The following is a 23,392-nucleotide window of genomic DNA, read 5'->3' on the forward strand; positions in this document are numbered from 1 at the left end:
GACCAGCCTGGACAACATGGTGAAACCCCGTCTCTACTAAAAATACAAAAATTAGCCGGGCATGGTGGCATGTGCCTGTAGTCCAAACTGTTTGGGAGGCTGTGGCAGGAAAATCACTTGAACCCAAGAAGTGGAGGTTGCAGTGAGCCAAGATCGCACAATTGCACCCCAGCCTGGGCAACAGAGCAAGACTCCGTCTCAAAAAAAAAAAAAAAAAAAAAGGAATTACTCCCAATAATTCTCATTAAATTACTTATAATTTTTTTAAACATTGCTTCTTTATGACAAATGGGCTTGAAGTTAAAGAAATACTAAATTCTGACACAAAATGCCATTTGGAGAGAAAACCAGGTGCCCCTAAATTTGTTTTTTAATTTATTTGGGGGATTTAAAATGCCAAACATACCCAACTCAAATGCCAAGAATTTTAGTGAAATTCTTTTAAGGTTGCATAAGCAACATGAAAAATGATATACATAAAGCACTCATAACAGTAGGTATACATTTCTATGATAGTACAGATTAAAAATAGTAACATTTACAAAAATTTCCAAAATAAAAATGTACGTATACACAGAGAGAGAGAGAGAGAGAGAGAGAAAAGAGTTTTTACCTGAAAGATCATGCCTGGTAATAAAGCTCTCAGGGTTTGATGGAAATGCTCTTTCTCCTGTAGTAATGCGGCGTGCCACACAGATCATACAAGATTGCAAATCTACAATAAAAAATTCACCCTGGTAAGGATTATACTTAACTTTTGGATATATACGTTCAATAGGCAAGCAAGGACATGGAATTCAGTAAGACGGGTTACAACACAAGTTTCAAAACTCCAAGTATGGCCACTATTTGTTTCATGAACATAACATATGATAGCTCTTACCTTCCCCTTCCTCCATCATAGCTCGTGGCTGAGACAGGGCAAAGCACTGCATTGTTTCATATCTCTGGCGCATTTCAGGACTGGCGTTTATGTCTTCCAGAATATCATGCGGTGTTTTCATCAACATACGGCAATTAAACGTATGGCTTTTTTGTCTTTGGGTCTCATTTGTCCAGGAAACTCCATTAACTTTGGAAAACAAATTGAAATGACATTTTAAAAAGCTGGTAACTCATTCTATGACCATCATCAAGAATTCAAGCTGCATTTTCTCATTATGCATGTTTTCCATAGTTATATCTATACTAACATTTCAGGCTGGCAATATACAAAACATGTGAATAATTTCAACTTTAACAGAAATCTCACTGCATATTTTGTAACTATATGCCTCTTAAAATGTATACCAAATTTTTAAGTCACTGACTCCATATGTGAAAATTTTGCTATTAAATCACATGCCTTCCTACCCTCATTTGATCACTTGACTTCCTAAAAGAGACATTCAATTTTCTAACACATGGTCAAGGAAAAAAATTTAACCTATTTAGAAAATACACATTAAGAGCCTACCTGTAGATTTTGGTAAATTTTTAAGAAAATCCTTTCTGTCTTCTTCATGTAAGATATTGTAAACACTTGTGTTAACCAGGTCCTCTTGCTTATATTGCAGGTATTGTGTGACATTTTCTGACACAAATACAATGTTTCCGTCTCGATTCACCACAAATAGGAAACCATCCAATGCCTAAAATAGGATATGTTAATACAGGCTGTTATGGACTGAATTGTATCCTCCTCCCTCTAATTCTTAAATTGAAACTCTAACCATCAATGTCACTGTATTTGGAAACAAGACCTTCAAGGAGGTAAAGATAAATGAGGTCATAACGGTGGGGACCCTAATCCAATATGACTGGTATACTATATGGGGAGAGAAAGACACCAGGAATGTACACGCAGAGAAAAAGGCCATGGGAAAACACAGTGACAAGCCAAGGAGAATCCAATCCTGCTGACACCTTGATCCTGGACTTCCAGCCTCCAACACTGTAGGAAATAAATTTATTTGGTTTAACCTAACCAAGTCTGTGGCATTTTGTTATGGTAGTATCAGCAAACAGCAGCCATAGTAGTAAGCAGAATGTGTAAAAACTACTGCTGACTTAATTACTGCAAACAACTATAAGCCACCATTACTACTAACATTAGCACCATTACTACAGGCATTATTGGGGGGAAAAAAAAGAAGAAGAAGAAGAATTGGGGGTGGGGGAGTGTATACATAAATATGTTCAGCATGAAATCTGAATTAATGTCTAACCTAATTTTTAAAGAATTATATCTTCAAAGGAGCTTTTAAAAATGAGAAAAGCATCCTTAGCTCTTCCCATTTTTCCATTTGATGCCAAGTCAAGCTACAGAAACTGCTATACTATTCCTTAATGAGAATTTACAAAGAGGAATTTCAAAACTGATCAACTAAAAGTAGTTGGAACAAACTACCTGAAACAAAAAGAAGTTGACAAGTTAACCTTATGAAGGGCTTCAGCCCCTAAACAAATACAATGCACATTTTTAAGTCTTAACAATTCCTCAAGAATATAAAACCATAGCGTGCCATGTAATCAATCACGCAAAAATTCACCAAAAATGTCTGAGCTGAAACATACAGTCATCACACCCCAGTATCTGTGTAAGATTGGTTCCAAGACCTCCCAAAGATAGCAAAATCCGAGGATGCCCAAGTCTCCGATATAAAATGGTGTATTTGCCTATAGCCTATGCATATATTCCAATATACTTTAAATCATCTCTAGATTACTTATAATACCTAATACAATGTAAATGCTATATAAATAGTCATTACACTGAGGGGCTTTTTTTATTGTTTTAACATTATTTTTTATTTCTTCCCCAGCCTCCAAATCTGTGGTGCAAAACCCATGGATATGAAGGGCCATTTGTACCCAAATATCTCTGTGAAATTATAGGTTACCTTTCCTTTCCTGCTTGCTTATATTTTTATGTTTGTATATGTGTGGTTTCTCAGTTTGCAACTATATTTTTACTAGGGGGGCAAGGCTTCCTGAATTATGTGTATTGTAAATATAAGAGCATTTTACCATCATATTCAGAATACTGAACTGTCTCAAAGAAAAAAATGCTTTCTTTTTGTTCTCATTTCCTAACCAAAATTTCATCAATTTTTTATAGCTTTATAATAAACCAAAGGGCAACACAGCTTACTGGACAGTTAAAATCTTTATACTTGCCTGAAGTAAAAGCGGTCCTAAGGAGTCTTTATCAATAACTCCCTGCCCCGTAGAAGATACATCCGCTTTTTGAACATCATCATCATTGGAAATAGTTTTTCCTGAAAAGACAGAAGGCGGTATAACAAGTAACCCACTATCGGTTATAGATTAAATCACCTTCGAATAGTCCCCAGAAGAGACATAAAGATACACATGCACATGCCCATACATACATACAAAACATTTCCTCATAAGAGAATGATGCTACAATATTATAACATCAAAACTAAACTTCATAGTTACCCAGGAAGCCAGAAGATACCTAAATCGTTTCACTACTAAATGTACTATCCCACAGCTTCCTGAAAAGGAACTACCAAATAACAGGGAATTGTCTGTTAACCATTTCTAAAGAGCATAGCTGGAGGCCCAGCGCGGTGGCTCATGCCTGTAATCCCAGAACTCTGGGAGGCTGAGGCGGGTGGATCACCTGAGGTCAGGAGTTTCAGACCAGCGTGGCCAACATGGCGAAACCCTGTCTCTACTAAAAATACAAAACTTAGCTGGGCATGGTGACAGGTGCCTGTAATCCTAGCTACTCGGGAGGCTGAGGCAGGAGAATCTCTTGAACCTGGGAGGTGGAGGTTGTGGTGAGCTGAGATTGCACCACTGCACTCCAGCCCGAGCGACAAAGCGAGACACCGTCTCAAAATAAATAAATACATAAATAACAAAAAGCACAGCTGGTCAACACATTTGTCTATTCCCATACTTGCTAGCCTCCATCAGTTGCAGTCTCTATCCAAACAAAGGAGCAAAAAGGCAAATATAGCAACAAGTTCCTTCTAAAACAGGGGTCCCCGACCCCCACACAAGTATCAGTCCGTGGCCTGTTAGGAATGGGGCTGCACAGCAGCAGGTGAGCAGTGGGCAAGTGAGCAAAGTTTCATCTATATTAACAACAGCCCCTCCCCATCGCTCACATTACCACCTGAGTTCTACATCCTGTCAGCTCAGAAGCACCATTAGATTCTCACAGGTGTGCAAATCCTAATGTGAACTCCACATGTGAGGAATCTAGGTTGTGTGCTCCTTATGATTCTCTAATGCCTTATGATCTGTCAGCTTCTCCCATTACCCCCAAATTGACCCATCTAGCTGCAGGAAAACAAGCTCAGGGCTCCCACTGATTTCTATATTATGGTGAGTTGTATAATTATTTCATTATATGTTACAATGTAATCATAAAAGAAATAAAGTGCACCACAAATGTAATGTGCTTGAATCATCCTGAAACCATCCCCTCTACCAGGTCCATGGAAAAACTGGCTTCCACAAAACCAGTCCCTGGTGCCAAAAAGGCTGGGAACCACCACTGTTCAAAAAGACATGAGTGTTTTTATTACCTTGCTCTTTTATTTGACGTATCTGTCTTACTGTTTCCTTTAAAATCGCGCATTTATCTGGTTTGACATTGAAATTGTCAATATCACTAAGATTGGCAGATATCAGCTCAGCCAATTCTTCAATATATTTACTTTCCTGCTCCCGTCTCCGCTTTTCACCACTGCAGGTAAGACTAAGGGAAAAGGGGTAGAAAGGGGGGAAAGGAGACATAATATACATATCACAAAAGAGCTGTTAGCAGAATCAGCCCCTATACAACACTACTACACTATTACTTTCTTTTTTTTTTTTTTTTCCTCGAGACAGAGTTTTGCTCTTGTTGTCCAGGCTGGAGTACAATAGTGTGACTTTGGCTCAATGCAACCTCCGCCTCCCGGATTCAGGCAATTCTTCTGTCTCAGCCTCCCTAGTAGCTGGGATTACAGGCATGCGCCACCACACCTGGCCTATTATTTTCTTTTTTTTTTTTTTTTTTGGAGACGGAGTCTCGCTCTGTCACCCAGGCTGGAGTGCAGTGGCGCAGTCTCGGCTCACTGCAAGCTCCGCCTCCCGGGTTCACGCCATTCTCCTGTCTCAGCCTCTCCGAGTAGCTGGGACTACAGGCGCCCGCCACCACGCCCGGCTAATTTTTTTGTATTTTTAGTAGAGACGGGGTTTCACCGTGGTCTCGATCTCCTGACCTCGTGATCCGCCCGCCTCGGCCTCCCAAAGTGCTGGGATTACAAGCGTGAGCCACCGCGCCCGGCCTGGCCTATTATTTTCATATGTAAACAAACTAAACTCAGACAATATAAACTATCAAAAATGCTGTCTTGGAGAATTAGTACAACATAATAGAGATTCATGTAAACCTAAATTCAGTTCCATCTTTGTTAGCTAGGTGGCCTTGGGCAGAGTTAGCCTCAGTTACTTCATCTAGAAAATACGAATAAATCATCTTTACTTCTTAGAGATAATAAAACAACTAACAAATAAGAACAAAAACAGTGGTAGCTACTTATTAATGATGAAGTTTTCTTCATTGTAGATTGATATTTTTCAACTATCACATTAAACCTCAATTTACACTGACTTTGGCAAATACTTTAAAAGCTATAGTGTTGTATAGATTACATTATTTTGTTTCTAATTTTTAAGCTTCTCATTTCACTTGGTAAAAAAAGGATGCAACCTCACAAATGACAAAATATCAACTCATAACCCATTCTTAAAAGATAGCAAAGATTCTTACTTATAACTGTCAGGCCTCTGAGCCTAAGCCTGCACATATACATCCAGATGGTCTGAAGCAACTGAAGATCCACAAAAGAAGTGAAAATAGCCTTAACTGATGACATTCTACCACTGTGATTTGTTTCTGCCCCACCCTACCTTGATCAATGTACTTTGTAATCTCCCCCACCCTTAATAAGGTTCTTTGTAATTCTCCCCACCCTTGAGAATGTACTTTGTGAGATCTACCCCCTGCCCGCAAAACATTGCTCCTAACTCACTGCCTATCCCAAAACCTATAAGAACTAATGATAATCCCACCCACCCTTTGCTGACTCTCTTTTCAGACTCAGCCCACCTGCACCCAGGTGAAATAAACAGCCTTGTTGCTCACACACAGTCTGTTTGGTGGTCTCTTCACATGGACACGCATGACATAACCTTGGTCATCTATTCGTAACTCCTACCCCGCCTTCCATTCAGAAATTCTTATAGTACTGCAAATTGTTAATATTCTACCTTCTAACTGAATCAGCAATAAAAAAAACTTCTATTACATCAAAAAGATGTCCATCTCATCAGTAACACTCTATTTACCACGAAGTGAAACCACCAAAAAATCTAACCAGAGAATGTAAATGACAAGAAGCTAAAATGTTATCCTTAAACAAAGGCGGAGGGAGGCAAACAAGTGTGGTAAAGCACCAGGAAATAAGTCACCTACCCTTGTCCTGGAGTATCACATGGCAATTTGCGTTTTCGTGAATCAGTGGCCAGTGGATCCAAGTTTTCTCCTAATCCACTCATCTTGAAGATACATCAGCAACTAAGACAGAATAATTAGAAATCAGATAAGTACATTAAAAAATATACATGACTCTATGAAGGTGTTATATGACTGAATGACTGCATCTTTTAATTCAGAACTACTTTCTCTAAACAGATAATTCTCAATATTCTTTTTCATAAATGACTATACTGAAAACAACCTCAGATTTCATATTCTAATATGAATTATGCAGAATGTATGTACAACTCCAAGACAGAAATGTTCCTCAAGTCCTACTAAAAATATGTATCTTGCAGGGCGCAGTAGCTCATGCCTGTAGTCCCAGCACTTTGGGAGGTCGAGGCAGGTGGATCACCTGAGGTCAGGAGTTTGAGACCAGCCTGACCAACATGGTGAAACCCTGTCTGGCCAACATGGTGAAACCCCATCTCTACTAAAAATAAAAATTTAGCCGGCCATGGTGTCGGGTGCCTGTAATCCTAGTTATTTGGGAGGCTGAGGCAGGAGAATCACTTGAACCAGGAGGTGGACGTTGCAGTGAGCCGAGATGGCACCACTGCACTCCAGCCTGGGCGACAAGAGCTAGACTCTGTCTCAAAAAAAAAAAAAAATTGACTGATGGAAAAATAGTATGCTTTGGTTAAAATTTCATTGATGAAGAAGATAAATGTAGAGTACTTCTTGTTGAGAAAGATGAGCAGGTTTTAATACTCAGTAACAATTTAAGACATCTACTAAGCCCTCATTTGCTAAGAATTTTATCTGTACTAAACTCTTGTTTTTAAAACAAGATGATCACTGTTGTAAAGAATTACATGTCAACCAATGAAGCTCAACGATTCTAAACTATTTTTTATATATTAAAATGCATCTTGCATTCCAACTAAACTGAGACATATGCGGGAGGACACAGATTTCCACTAGGTGGCAGAATGCTACCAGGAAGGAAGACAGATTTATACAAATAAAAAAAATTCACTCAAGACGCTGATCAAACTTCAAATGTGTAGCTTTAAAAAAAAAATCAAAAGCAAAAAAACCAAAAAAATTCAAAATTTAAAAAATCACATGATCATAATATAAATCAGAAAATCTAGGTTGCAACATTGTCTTTACAGATGCACTAAATATGTATTAAATTACCGAGAAAATTCATTCTATAACTTTGATTGTAAAATGCAAATGCTAAAAAGCTGAGATGACTTAAGTATTTGTTTTTTCCCCATGACAAGTTTAAATGAAGGACAGAAAAAGACTTAAAATAACCTTTAGTGGCTCACTATTATGAGCCACTAGTAGTGACTCACTATTATTAGTAGTGACTCACTATTATTAGTAGTGGCACAGTCAGATCACACAATCTCAGGGGTACTGTATTTTCAAACGTGTCAATGTCACAAAAGACAGTCTGTAAACAGTCCAGATTTTAAGGGAAGCTATAAGAAAATGACAACTAAACGCAATATTTGATCCTAGACTGAATCCTGTGCTGGAGGTAAGAAAATGCTATAAAGAATATTATTGGATCAACTGACAAAATTGGAATATGGACAATAGACATAAAAGTGTGTTGTCAATATTAATACACTTAAGTTGATAAATGAACTACGGTTATTTAAGAGACCAATATTCTTAGTATAATATTTGGGGTAAGAGACTATTACATATGCAAATTATCCTCAGATGGTTAAGAAAAATTGCATATATAATGAGTGAGTGAATAAACCTGTGAACGGGGACAGGCAGGGCAAGGATGAGAAAGGGAGTTGACACTAGGTGAATCCTGACCGGGGGGTAGGGGAGAGATAACTTAGAAACTCTTTGTACTATTTTCTTGCAACCTTGCTTTAAGTTTAAAATTATCCTCAAATAAAAGAGTTTTAAACTTAAAGGTATGTTCAGTTTTGATTTTCCAATTTCCATATTTAAAAAGAGTAGCTCAAGTAATCCCAGTGCTTTGGGAGGCTCAGGCAGTTTGAGTTTGAGGCACTTCAGTTTGACACCAATCTGTGCAACACAGTAACACCCTGTCTCTACAAAATTTTTTTAAAAATAAGCCAGGCATCATCGTGCACACCTATAGCATTAACTACTTAGGAGTAAAACAAGAAGACTGCTTGAGCCCAGGAGTTTGAGGCTGCAGTGAGTTATGATCACGCCAATGCACCCCAGACTGGGTGACCGAGTGAGACTCTGTCTCTTAAAAACAATAATAATAATAAATTAAATAATTAAAAAGAGCCAGGCACAGCGGCTCACGCCTGTAATCCCACCACTTTGGGAGGCCGAGGAGGGTGAATCACAAGGTCAGGAGTTCGAGACCAGCCTGGCCAATATGGTGAAACTCTGCCTCTACTAAAAATACAAAAATTAGCTGGTGGCATGAGCCTATAGTCTCAGCTACTTGGGAGGCTGAGACAGGAGAATCGCATGAACCCAGGAGGCAGAGGTTACAGTGAGCTGAGATCTCGCCACTGCACTCCAGCCTGGGTAACAGAGTGCGACCCCATCTCAAAAAATAAATAAATAAATAAATAAATAAATAAATAAATAAATAATAAAAATAAAATAAAAAGAATAGTGATTCCATTCCTTAAGTACAAAAATAGAATAATTCTTGCTGTGTCTCTATAATTGGTTTGATATTTGTTTCATTCAAAGGTTATTTTTAAATTGAATGGCAAACTATTCATTGAGTAATAACTTTTTTTTTTTTTTTTTTTTAAAGACAGGGTCTTACTGTGTCGCCCAGGCTGAAGCGCAGTGGCACAATCTCAGCTCAATGTAACCTCGGCTTCCCGGGCTCAAGCAATCCTCCTGCCTCAGTATCCAAGGTAGCTGGGACAACAGGTGAGCACCACCATGCCCAGCTAATTTTTGTATTTTTTGGAGAGACAGGGTCTCACCATGTTGCCCAGGCTGGTCTCGAACTCCTGGGTTCAAGTTATCTGCCTGCCTCAGCCTCCCAAAGTGCTAGGATTACAGGCATGACCCACCACACCCAGCCTACATTTATTTATTTTAAATATGTAATTTATTCCACATTCTAGATATTATTTCCTTACTTTGGCTTTTGTTTATAAGCTGAATCCCTGAAACAAATGGAGAAACTATTCCATGGATAACAGCACTTCTTTAATTTGAAAGATAAAATTTTGCCTATATTCTCAATATTATTTCGTTTATTTGTTATTAAATATAAGATGAATACTCAGTAAGGAGTAAGGGGCCTACCACGTAATAGGTGGTCAATACATGTCTTGAATAAATATTGAATAAATATAAAAGCAACATTCAACCTACTAAATCATAGTTTAGAAATTTCCTTTATTCTGATCTATAACAATCATTCAATGCACTCCTACTGCATTAAACTTTTTAAATGTTTGCTTCTACAGTTGATATAGTGTTATAATAAATTCTGACAGCATAAATTAAATCAATAGAAAAACTAAGCCATGACAATCTCTTTATATGCAAAAAAATTAATAAGCACAAATATCAGTTTAAACCAGAAATGCAGATCATTTGTGTTAAGTCAGTGTTTATGTGCATATAATGAAACCTAAATATGTCTACCTATGTCCATAGACACATGCAGCTTTTTCTCTTGATCTCACAAAACAAGCTACACTGTACACATAAGCCTGTGTAATCTTCCTGCTACCAAACTTACTCCTTCAGAGTCCAACCTAATTATCCAAAAAGGTACTAAGGGAAGGCCAGGCGTGGTGCCTCATGCGTGTAATCCCAGCACTTTGGGAGGCCAAGGTGGGCGGATCACCTGAGGTCAGGAGTTCGAGACCAGACTGACCAACGTGGAGAAACTCCATCTCTACTAAAAATACAAAATTAGCTGGGCGTGGTGGTGCATGTCTGTAATTCCAGCTACTCAGGAGGCTGAGACAGGAGAATTGCTTGAACCTGGGAGATGGAGGTTGTAGTAAGCCAAGATTGGGCCATTGGCACTCCAGCCTAGGCAGCAAGAGTGAATTCTGTCTCCAAAAAAAAAAAAAAAAATAAGGCAAAATAATAACTTAAAATCATGAAAAAGGTGTTTACCCAAACATGAAGGTATAATTATTTAAGATATAAAATATTTCTATCTTATTTTTTGTTTTGTTTTGCTTTTGAGACAAGAGTCTCACTCTGTCGCTCAGGCTGGAGTGCAGTGGCACGATCTCAGTTCACTGCAACCTCCGCCTCCCGGGTTCAAATGATTCTCTTGCCTCAGCCTCCCGAGTAGCTGGGATTATAGAGGTGTGTGCCACCATGCCTGGCTAATTTTTGTATTTTCAACAGAGACAGGGTTTCACCGTGTTGGCCAGGCTGGTCTCGAACTCCTGACCTCAACTGATTCGCCTGCCTCAGCCTCCCAAAGCGCTGCAATTACAGGCATGAGCCACCATGTCCAGTCTCTATCTTGGTTTTTTAGGAACAGGTTGGATAGATTTGTAGTTCTTAATTAGACATGGACAAACCTTAGGTACATTTACTGTACAACTGTATAAGACACCACAATGTCTAAGAGTAAATGACAAATTGTTTTATAACAAAAAGCCAAGTAGAGCAAACATCTCCTGAATTTCATTAAAGAAAATGTTCAATATGAGAAATAAAAAAGCATTTCTGGTCCCCAAAATAATAATTTCAATATATACAATAATATAATTCCTGAGCACAAATGACTATGACAAACCCTTCAGGTACAGTTTTCTATTTGGTATTAATCTTAGCTATAAACAAAAAATAAAAAATGGCATTTGTTTTAGTTGCCACGCCTGTTGTCTCCTTCTCACTGGGAGGATATGTTATTTTGATAGATTACTCATTTTAAGATATAAAAGGTAAATGCCTAGCACAGACACACTAGATCTAGATCACTTTCAGTCAACAGCCAAGAATGAAGATGAGAGAGGGGAATAAGGTATGTACCAAGACCATGAAGTTCTTAACCGGTAAGAAACATGGATCAATAAACTGCCTGAGACTAGCTTACATTTTCACATCTTAAATTACAACCTATCTAGTTTGGAGAATATATGTAGTGGATAAAATCCATCTTCAAAGGGCAAATAATATAGCACAACAGTCTCACAGTAAGTTTGATTGTAAGAACAGTCTAGGCCAGGCGCGGTGCCTCACGCCTGTAATCCCACCACTTTGGGAGGCCAAGCAGGGTGGATCACCTGAGGTCAGGAGTTCAAGACCAGCCTGGCAAACATGGTGAAACCCCATCTCTACTAAAAGTACAAAATTAGCCGGGCGTGGTGACACATGCCTGTAATCCCAGCTACTTGGGGGGCTGAGGCAGGAGGATTGCTTGAACCCAGGAGGTGGAGGTTGCAGTGAGCCGAGATTGTGCCATTGTACTCCAGCCTGGGCAACAAGAATGAAACTCCGTCCAAAAAAAAAAACCTGCATTTAAGCAATATATTCTATGCAATTACTTTTTTTGGGCGGGGGGGTGGCGTGGGTGGAATGCAGTGGCACAATCTCGGCTCACTGCAACCTCCACCTCCCAGGTTCAAGCAATTCTCCTGCCTCAGCCTCCCGAGTAGCTGGGACTACAGGCGCCTGCCACCACCCCGGCCTAGTTTTTGTATTTTTAGTAGAGATGGGGTTTCACCATATTGGTCAGGCGGGTCTCAAACTCCTGACCTCAAGTGATCCACCCGCCTTGGCCTCCCAAAGAGTTGGGATTACAGGCGTGAGCCACCACATCTGGTCACAATTACTTTAATGTAGAATAGTAATAGTTAGAATATCTTTCAATGCTATCAAAATCTAATGCTATTTTTATATTATATGGAAAAGTCCAAAGTACATCCATGATAAGATTTAAAATGAACAAGTATCTTAAAACAACTGGATAGAATGTTTCCTAGAAATACTATAGGCCTTTCTACACGTAACATTCAAGCCATGGAACATGTTGAAGCTTAGACATCAACGGCATATATAATAGATTGCTAGAAAATGAACTTTCATGGAATAACTAATTAAAGCTAAAAAGCAGCAAAGAATTATACCTGCTAGCTCAAAAACCATGAAAATTTTGGTATATGGCTTAGTAGCACTAATCAGCTTTCCTTTTGGTTATTTGGGATTAAGACAGGAGGGGAAAAGTTTGATTATACACAGCAAATTAGCCAAATGGACAAGGATACAGGAAATACTCCCTGTCCAAAAGGAAAAGATATCAATCAACACTACCAGTGTTCATTAGGCAAGCAAGAAGTTATTTTGAGGGACCTAAAAAAAGCTATACTGTGCCAAAAGAGGAGATGGGTTATCCAGTAAATCTAAATTGACATAGAGACCAACTAAAATATTTTACTTTTCCTAAATTAATAAGAGAGAAATAAGGAGATAATTTTGTGGTAGTACAATGCTAGGCATCTCACATATACTGGGTAATTTATTTACCATGACCGTCCAAAGTATGTATTACTATAATAGTCCCATTTTACAGATAGGGAAATGGCTAAATAACTTTCCACTAGATCACACACAGATTCTGGATGGCAGAGCTGGAACTACAATATTTTTTCAGACTTCATAACCAACAAAATATGTATCAAATGTTTCTTGGGCATTTTATTCTCCCCCACCCCAAAACAAGCCATTTATACCATTGAATCACACTATAGCCAACCAGTTAGCCAGAAAATTTCTCAGCTTATCAGTAAGAACACCGAGAGGTTATGACAGCCATAGTTTAGGGGCATGCAGTATTAGGGACAGAGGCAAGGAGATGCTCAAGCTCAGCAGATACTAATGCTCCCCTCGAGCACCTTACCTAACCATTACCCTCCAATGTCACTAAACTGCCCTTCGTGGTGGTCTAATATTACCCATAACCCTTGCTTCCACTTGAGATGGTCAATGGCTCACACAGCAAAAGGAAAATTTGAGATCAACAAGTACAAACTATACTCTAAAATGGTCACTCAAGTATTGTTATTCTTTGGTTTGCTATGATTAAATGGTGGAGCTACTTGACTATCCCAGCAGCAATTTAGTTTATCCGTCAGGCTTGTTTCCCTAACTTATACAAGGTATGATTAAATACACTAATTAGAGAGAGGTTTGCTGTATTTCTTGAGAATCACAGTAAGTTATGGAAATTTTTTCAAACAGCTATGGATCTAAACTGTTTTATTAAAAACTGCTTCAAGCACTATGCAAAAGCAGAGACTGCTCAGGTCAATCAGAGAAAACAAGTTCTTGGGAAGAATGAGACAGTCATACATAAAAGTTCTACTCAAAACTGAAATTCCAAATTCTCAAATTCCTAATCAGACAACTTAGAAAATAACCACTACTAGTTAACACAAGGGCTTAATCTTACAAGGTTTTTTCTCTACTCTAAAACTATCAAAAAGTCTCTTAATCTTCTTTCTTTCAATCCTTCATTCATACCCTTCCTAATAAAATAAGAGGAGCTCCAAGAGAACTGGTACCATGGAGAAAAGACTGAAGACAAATATAACGTGTGTGTAAAGGACAGGGGAAGGCAGGGAAGAGAAAAGTTCATAAACGTGGAACTGTTATGTAAAAGCTTCCTCCTCAAGTGGATGACTCTTCCAGTTAGTATCTCCTACCTTTGTTTCCTTTCAATGCTGGTAAGGAAGTTAAGAGCTGTGAGGAGAGAAGCAGGAGGGGAAAGAAAAGAAAATTTTTTTTAATTTTTTTTTTTTTTTTTTAAGACATTGTCTTGCTCTGTCGCCCAGGCTAGAGTGCAGTGGCACAATCTCAGCTCACTGCAACCTCCGCCTCCCAGGTTCAAGCGATTCTCCTGCCTCAGCCTCCCGAGTAGCTGGGATTATAGGCACCCACCACCGTGCCCAGCTAATTTTTGTATTTTTAGTAGAGACAGGGTTTCACCATCTTGGAAAGGCTGGTCTCGAACTCCTGACCTCATGATCCACCGGCCTCAGCCTCCCAAAGTGCTGGGATTACAGGCGTGAGCCACCACGCCTGGCCTACTTGTTTATTTTTCTTTTGCTTCCTCATCCTCTGTTAGAGAGAGAGAAATTTTTTATATCCTTTTGTTTTGTGGCTGATAATTTGCTATTATGTTTTGTAGGATAAAGTATAACACAATCCTTTTTTTTTTTTTTTTTTTTTTTTTTCAATTTAATTCCATTTCAGCTCAAACATTTTGCATGCCCAGAATCATTTTAGCCCCGGAAAACAGAGATAAATGTCACTACCAATTACCAGAACTCTCAGGCTAGCAGAACAGGAAAACAGAAAAACAATTAAATTTGATAAGTGTTAAAAAAAAAAAAAAAAAAGGAAGGAATCGTTTGAACACAAAGAATAGCAAAGCTAGGAGCCTACAGTTTTTTAGAAACAAAACATATACGTGGTATCTACAAGAAACTACCTTGGTGGAGATATATACAAGAAAATAGTACAATCTCAGTTCTTGGTAATTTCTTCTCCACTATCTTTCCTTTATAATGCCAGCATATTGGGTGAAGGGCTAGCAAGAAACAATAAAGTAAAACATCCTATTTTTACCATATAAATTGAACAGAAAAGCATCTGAATGTAAATTATTTTATGCACAAGGTTCCATTCTGTCTTCCTTCTTGCACATTTGTGTTCCAGTTTAAACTTGATGAAGTTGAATTCAAACATAAACTCCCCAGAGACTAGAGTGCTAGAACTGGACATACCAATTAGCCAACTCAGGTGTCAGTTGCAACTGGAAGCTTGCTGCCAAGAGACTTCTCAACCTCTACATGAGCAACAGAGTTGAAGTTCACAGATATACACTGTACAGAGGGAGTTAAGGAAGCCAATTCCATCTAAATCCAAATCAAGTTACCCTCTCCTGACAGTATACTAACTAGCTGGGTAACTCTTGTTTTAAAGGTTACATTGACTTCTACAATTTAATACACTGAATCTATCTCATATATAAGAACAGACTTAAGTCTGAGCTTCATAAACCTGAATTTGGCTTCAGTTTAAACAACCTGTTACCAGTCATACTTCTTCCTCATCAATCACCACCAGCAACCCCAAAATGATCTTTATACTAAAAGTTTTTAATAAAGTTGACTGAAACATTTCCTTTATTTTTAACCTTAAGTCACTAATTTTTTGTTTAATCTTTCCCACATCACTTTTCCATCTAGAATATTCCTGCCCTTCAAGATTAATTTGTCATCTCTGGTAAAACCATCCCCAACTCTCCCAATTAAACAAAGTTTTCCCTTCTTTATCCTAAGCATTTTCCATACTTTTACTACAACATTTTACATATTACACTATTTCTGTCTCTGCTTCCTACCTTGTAAGCTCTCAACCATTGTATGTAACTCTATTTTATTACAAACTTTTTTTTTTTTTTTACTACCATCATTCCCCTTCTCTTTTCCAACTCCAGTTCTCCTTTGCTTTCCCATCAGCTGTACTTTTGACCAACTCCACATCTTCTTAAAATACAGAGAAGGTTCTCCTTTTACAGAGGTAAAAAGAAATAATTTGGCTGGGTGTGGTGGCTCACACTTGTAATCCCAACACTTTGGGAGGCCAAGACGAGAGGACAGCTTGAACCCAGGACTTCAAGACCAGCCTGGGCAAAGTGGCAAAACCCCATCTCTACAAAAAATACAAAACACTTAGCCGAGTGTGGTGACGCACACCTGTAGCCCCAGCTACTCAGGAGGCTGAGGTGGGGGTATCACCTGAGCCCAGGAGGCAGAGGTTACAGTGAGCCAAAGATCGCACCACTGCACTCCAGCCTGGGCAAAGGGAGTGAGACCCTAGTCTTGAGCAGCAGAAGGAGTGGGGCTTTTTTATTTTGTTTTGTTTTGGAGATGGAGTCTCACTCTGTCGCCCAGGCTGGAGTGCAGTGGTGCAATCTCGGCTCACTAAAACTTCCGCCTCCCAGATTCAAGCGATTCTCCTGCCTCAGCCTCCCAAGTAGCCGGGCTTACAGGCAGCTGCCACCATACCCACCTCATTTCTGTATTATTAGTAGAGACGGGGTTTCACCATGTTGGCCAGGCTAGTCTCGAACTCCTGACCTCAGGTGACCCACCCACCCCAGCCTCCAAAAGTCCTGGGATTACAGGCATGAGCCCAGCCGAGGAGGAGATTTTTAAAACCCCAGTATTGTGTACCACTTTTTACCTCTGGGGTTTGTAGTTTAATTTTCCTTTGACAGACATAAATATCTCTACATCAAAAGTAGTACTTATACCTAAGTTTGTCCCTGTGGCATATAATGAAAATATAAACAGCAGAGGAAGAAAGAGATAAATAAAAACCAAGAATTTTAGCCATGCTAAGGTAAGTGAGAAAGAACTGGATAAAGAAGAGTGGTGAGGAGGGAGAGTGGGTATGTGCACAGAGCAGAAATGAAATCTGATATAAATTAAATAACCAATAAAGATGTAAAGGAGAGATGATCACAGCACGTGCCCCATTCTCTTCTAATCTATTCTTTCCATCTACCTCACAGAAGAAAAGACAGTATTGAGAAATAAATGTTAAAGCTTAAGAGATGGCAACATTAGCCACCTGGTAACCAAACAGCTGAGAGCAGCAAGGATGGTAAATAAGTGTACCATGGCACACTAAGTAAACAATGAAGACGGGGAATGGTAACCATGGTCAAATGCAAGACAGATAAATATTCCTAAACCAGAGTGCCTGTAGAGTAAAAAACAAAATAACAAACTTCCCCCTATAGTACTAAAGTTAGCCCTGTCCAGCAATATCAAAAATAGAGGCTACAATGAGTCTGCTCACCTGCAACACTGTTGTTACAAAAATTAACATTGTAGAAATAAATGTAAAGCTAATAAAAGACTTTTGGGTTGATTTTTCAAAGAAAAGATATTGAAGGTAGAACACAGAGAGATGTCCTTCTTATAAAGCAAAGAGGTTGGAGCAGATCTGTAACTCTAGCAACACGACACGGCAAGTCTGACTCACGAGACTTCCTGAATAGGTCATCATCTGTATTGCTGCTTAGTCTGTGGCTCAGTCCTTTTTTTCCTGACCTCACAGCTTATTACTCTTCAACAATTATTAAATAACTTTAAATTCAAAAGAATCCTTTTTAAAAAATGTTTCCAGGCCAGTTTCAGTAGCTCACACCTGTAATCCCAGCACTTTGGGAGGCTGGGGCAAGAGGATTGCTTGAGCCCAGCAGTTTGAGACCAGCCTGGGCAACATAGTGAGATTCTGTCTCTGCAAAAAACACAAAAATTAGCTGGGCATGGCAGCATGTGCCTGTGGTCCCAGCTATTTAGGAAGCTCAGGTAAGAGGATCACTTGAGCCCAGGAGGTCAAGTCTGCGGTGAACCATGATCACTGCACTCTAGCCTGGGGGACAGAGCAAGACCTTGTCTCAAAACAGTAACAATAATAATAGTTTCCATATCCCTAGAAGTTATGTGTCTGATAACAGAATTTGTCTTTTCAAATAAATCTCTAAAGCCATTATTCATCTGATGACAACAATACAAATAATGAATAAGAAAATATATATCAAAAAGTTAAAAAATAAAAAAAGCTTTCAACATTATTTGCTTTCTGGAGGGTGGGGTAGCACTGGTAAAAAGGTTAAAAGGTATCAGAACTGAAACTCAATAAAACCCTTGACCCTCTCCATTCCTCTCCAAAAAGTAGCTACCATCTTATGTGGAGCTAAACATTTATACCATTAGGTCAAGATTGCTTCAGGGAAGAAATCTGCAGTAAGCAAAAATATAAAATACTGAAAAGAGGAGGAGAAGTACATCATTCAATTTAAAATACAACATTAAAAAATAAAAATAAAAAATAAAATACAACATAGCTTGGTTTTTTCTTTGTTGCTATTCAAATGTTAGTTTCATGATCCATAACTTTTTTTTTTTTTTTTTTTTTTGAGACGGAGTCTCACTCTGTCACCCAGGCTTGAATGCAGTGGCACAATCTCGGCTCACCGCAATCTCTGCCTCCCGAGTTCAAGGAATTCCCCTGCCTCAGCCTCCTGAGTAGCTGGGACTACAGGTGTGCACCACCATGCCCGGCTAATTTTTTTGTATTTTAGTAGAGATGGAGTTTCACCATGTTGGCCAGGATGGTCTCAAACTCCTGACCTCGTGACATGATCCAAAACTTTAAAGAACTTTTTTTCTGTACTTCACAAAACCTGCTTATCCATGCCTAGTAAATGAAGCTGGGGTTACCTCATTACTATTAGAGAATATCTGAGGCAAGAAAATTTTATTACGAACTTCTGTAAAATCATCCATACACCTAAACTGGTTAAAACCAAAATCTACTTCACCAACTATCTTAAGAGTGGTCACTGTTTAACATATCAGGTGTCATCCACATAGAAAAAGGAAAGAGTATCCCCTATGCTAAGTGCTTGGGGTAGATGAATTGTTGATCAAAACAGGAATTTTTTTGGCTTCAAGGAGCTGATGACTCAGTGTGAGGAATTAACAAACTAGTAAGTACATCATCAGAAATTGTATTATATGCTACAAAACATCTTTATTTAAAATTAATGGCCGATTTGTGATTCAGAAACAGAAACAACTGAATACCAGACATATCCTATAATGTTATACAGCTGTTCAAAGTCCTAAATCTCTATAGTAGATATGTTTGTTACTAATAAAAGAAGTAGATGCAGGTTAACAACTAAATGCTCCTGAAATTGGCCAAACTTCAGATTGGTTAGCTCAGACCTCCTCCATATTTAAGCAGCACAGAATAGAGGCAGCTGTAGCAGGAATTGGGTGTGCTGCAAGACACCAAATACAACAAGGTGAAAAGTTTAAGTCAAATGCTTCTAGAGTTCCAACCAAATTCACTAGATTTCAAGCCTTTTGATCTCAGGATTCCTTTACCTCTTAAAAACTGGAAACCTGTAATAACTTCTGCTATGTGGGTTATGTCAGTATTCACCATATTAGAAATTAAAACTTAGAAATATTTGAAACATACACTTTTTTTTTTTTTTTTTTTTTTTTTTTTTTGGAGACAGGGTCTCAGCTCTGTCACCCAGGCTGGAGTGCAATGGTGTGATCATGGCTCACTGTAGCCTCGACCTGCTGGGCTGAAGTGATCCTGCCACCTCAGCCTCCCAAGTAGCTGGAACCACACGCATGTGCCACCATGCCCAGCTGATTTTTTTTATTTTTAGTATAGACCAGGTCTTGCTATGTTTCCCAGGCTGGTCTCCAACTCCTAGGCTCAAGCAATTCTCCCGCCTCGGCCTCCCAAAGTGTTGGAATTACAGGCATGAGCCACCACGCCGGACTCATTCACTTTTTTTGTTTGTTTTGTTTTGTTTTGTTTTTTGAGATGGAGTTTTGCTCTTGTCACCCAGGCTGGGCTGGAGTGCAATGCTGCAATCTTGACTCACTGCAACCTCCACCTCCCCAGTTCAAGCGATTCTCTCCTGCCCCAGCCTCCCAAGTAGTTGGGATTACAGGTGCCCACCACCACGCCTGGCTAATTTTTTTTATTTTCAGTAGAGACGGGGTTTCACCATGTTGGCCAGACTAGTCTCAAACTCCTAACCTCAGGTGATATACCTGCCTGGCCTCCCAAAGTGCTGGGATTGCAGGCATGAGCCACTATACCTGGCCCTCATTCACTTTTTAAAGCCCATCATATATTAACATAAATAACAATTTTTGCAAAAAACAAAATTTCTGAAACAATGAGAATTATAAAATAATAAAAAAAAATTTGCAAATAATTACCTGACTTAATAGAAAACAGTTATTTACTTCTGCATTCAATCTGGCACAATGTTATCTTGATTTAAGGATATGAAGAAAATCTGGCCTCACAAAGACATGTACTTGTAAAAGGAAGGACTATTTTAATAGCCTTTTATAAATAATTATGGATATTTCTTGATATTACACTAAAACAAGTGGTAATTTCTTAAAGGTGAGTTTTATAGGAGAGAAAAAAAAATTTTTCCTCTACCCTATCTGAGTTCCTAGTTGGATCAGACCCCTTAACAAAAGACAAATTAACAAGAGAAAATCAGAAATATAATAAATGTACCTCATGTATCCATGAGAGATACCCAGAGAAATGAGTAAATCTTTTCATTTCTAAGAGGTGGCTTAGAATTCAGACTTAAATACCATCTTCAATGGAAACAAAGAAGGGCACGGGGGCTGGGGAGCAATAGTCATGGAGAAGCAACCAAGAAAAGCATGGTAAACAACAGTAAGGCTTGTTATACAGATTTAAGTCTATGCCTTCTCCATTAATAAGTTTCTAGTGATTGAGTCATCCTTTTCCTGGTAATGAGGAAGACACCCTTACAAGGAAGATTTCCTTTATAGATATAAATTTTCCCTTACAAAAGGGTAACTTCTACTCTGTTTTCAGAACTTCTCCTGTGTCTGCTTCTCAAAATAATCCTTACACCAAACAGGCATATTTTAGGGTGGTATATTCTAGTCTCCTACAGTTGCAAAGTGCAATCTGAAACCATATAAATGGATTTTCATGCTGTCTCATTAAAATGCATTGGATCTAACTTGCACTCTGAACAGATCTTTAACCCATGCATCACTGTATGATCAAACACTGGGTCATTTAGATAATACTGGTTCACTGAGTTAAAGTAGATCTTTCAAATGCTGGTACATTTCATTACACAATTTTTTTTAACCCACATTCATTAATGTCACCACCCATTTCATCAGGAAAGTAATAAAGGGCTGTCATGCTCATGGTGGCCGATTCAAGTTTACTTACTTACAATTTCACTTGAAGCTCAAATTTTATCACTGTCAATCAAGACAGTCAGATGTTTTCCCTGTAGTGATAGGTTCACCTCACTCAATTTCAAGACAGTCTCCAAATAACCAAGACTCAGTAGCCATGGTTTGTCAGTCATCCAAGTAAAAATGGTGTTCCATGAAAAAAGTGGATACCTCAGTTCACAATGCAAACTGCGCAAGTGCTTTTCCTGGAGACAGCCATCATACTTTGGCAGGCAGAAGTCTTTGTGCACATTTTCCATTCTCATCACACAGAACATTAAAACGACAGTACTTAAGGGTACAGTGAAAGGTACTTAAGGTAAAAAGTGAATGAGGGTCAGGTGTAGTGTTGCTGCTTCATCATGGACAATCCTCAGGGGAAAACTGATTTTTTTTTTCTTTATGAGCTCATGGCAGTGAAGAATGCAATGTCTACCTAAGAGCGGAGTCTGGCGCCACTGCCTTAATTCATGGTAAGGTGTCAGCAATTTTATGTGTCACCGCATTTCCACCATCAGTGCAAACACCAACAGGATGAAAATAGCAAATAACACATTAGCATTATTATGAGAACAGTCTTAACCATGTAGACCCCTTAAAAGGTTCTCAGAGACTACCGGGGTCCACACACCACACGTTGAGAGCCACTATATTAGATTAAGGTTGGGGCTGAGAGCCTGAAACTGGGTCTGGCTTCTCCAAGATACTCCACGTTCATGTAATAAATGTTTTAGGGCCAGGAGCAGTGGCTCATGCCTGTAATCCCAATACTTTGGGAGGCTAAGGTAGGAGGGTCACTTGCCAGAAGTTCAAGACCAGCCTGGGCAATGTGGCAGGACACTGTCTCTACAAAATACAAAAAAATTAGTCAGGGGTGGTGGTAAGTAAATAAAGCAAGTAAGCAGATAAGTAAATAAACAGATGCTTTAGTATCTACTATCTGTAGGCCTATATAAACAAGCCATGTTGTGAGATCAAAAGAACATGGAGACTTCCTGATAACAAAGAGAAATGCTGCTATCAATCAACACCACCTTATCCCATTGCTCCAAATATAATAATGACAGATAAAATACGAATTTTGTATTAACTTCAAAAGACACAGTTATGCTCAAACATGACAAATATATTTGTGGACTATGACAGAGGGGAAACATAAAGCAATAAATTAATAACTCCATGAACCCAACTGAGCTCCAGGACAAGAAACAAGCAAAGGTAGTCAGGAAATGAAATCATGCACAAGACAAGAAAACCAAAAGCAAGGCTCACAGGTAAAACAAAAAAATCTCATAGGTAGAAACCAAATAAAAAACTCATGAAAGGACAGTGAAAAAAGGTATTATCAATAGCTAAAGTTATTTCAAACTGCCACAGGCAGTTGTAGAGGAAATAAAAGGTACTCTAAATAAATAAAAGGCAATATATATATATAATATATATATATGTCTCATACACACACACACAAAACCTAAGTAATGCATATCACTGACATTGCAATAATACCTCAGAATTAGAATCCTAGATCTAGACTGAAAGCATGGTGAAAATGTATGAAGGCAACAAAAACAGAGGTATAGGTGGCAGGGGGACATACAGAAAAGAACACCAAAATTAAGGGAAAAAAATTAATTTCCCACTCAGCATATAAACCATAAACTAAAATTCTAAAGTGTATTTAAAAAGTGAACTAATGGGCCAGGCGTGGTGGCTCACGCCTGTAATCCCAGCACTCTGGGAGGCCGAGGCGGGCGGATCACGAGGTCACGAGATCGAGACCATCCTGGCCAACATGGTGAAACTCCATCTCTACTAAAAATACAAAGATTAGCCAGGCATGGTGGCATGCACCTATAGTTCCAGCCACTCAGGAGGCTGAGGGCAGGAGAATCGCTTGAACCTTGGAGGTGAAGGTTGCAGTGAGCCAAGATCTCGCCACTGCACTCCAGCCTGAGTAACAGAGTGAGACCCCATCTCAAAAAAATAAATAAAAATAAAAAACAACTGAACTAAGGAATAGTCAAGAAATTCATCAATATCAAAAGATGAATTCAATGCTTAATAAAAATCTTAAAAT

The 23,392-nt window shown here is 38.8% G+C and overlaps 1 protein-coding gene across 50 annotated transcripts in view; it reads right to left on the bottom strand.

Annotated features, from left to right (window-relative positions):
• The window catches only part of NCOA3 (nuclear receptor coactivator 3), a 232,890-nt gene that overhangs the window by 27,833 nt on the left and 181,665 nt on the right, over nucleotides 1-23,392 (bottom strand). For 49 of the 50 annotated variants that reach the window (XM_063633321.1, XM_063633315.1, XM_055266248.2 and 46 more), the window contains 6 exons: nucleotides 6,485-6,586; nucleotides 4,548-4,720; nucleotides 3,160-3,260; nucleotides 1,457-1,631; nucleotides 884-1,072; nucleotides 614-715 (listed from right to left, as the gene is read on the bottom strand). In XM_063633321.1, coding sequence (XP_063489391.1) covers nucleotides 614-715; nucleotides 884-1,072; nucleotides 1,457-1,631; nucleotides 3,160-3,260; nucleotides 4,548-4,720; nucleotides 6,485-6,567 — 823 coding nt within the window. In that variant the 5' untranslated portion in view covers nucleotides 6,568-6,586. Of the gene's footprint in view, nucleotides 1-613; nucleotides 716-883; nucleotides 1,073-1,456; nucleotides 1,632-3,159; nucleotides 3,261-4,547; nucleotides 4,721-6,484; nucleotides 6,587-23,392 lie in introns of those variants that run through there. The other variant, XM_063633353.1, reaches the window with a different exon arrangement.

The sequence above is a fragment of the Symphalangus syndactylus genome, chromosome 24 (assembly GCF_028878055.3).
Source record: "Symphalangus syndactylus isolate Jambi chromosome 24, NHGRI_mSymSyn1-v2.1_pri, whole genome shotgun sequence".
Classification (NCBI taxonomy): domain Eukaryota; kingdom Metazoa; phylum Chordata; class Mammalia; order Primates; family Hylobatidae; genus Symphalangus; species Symphalangus syndactylus.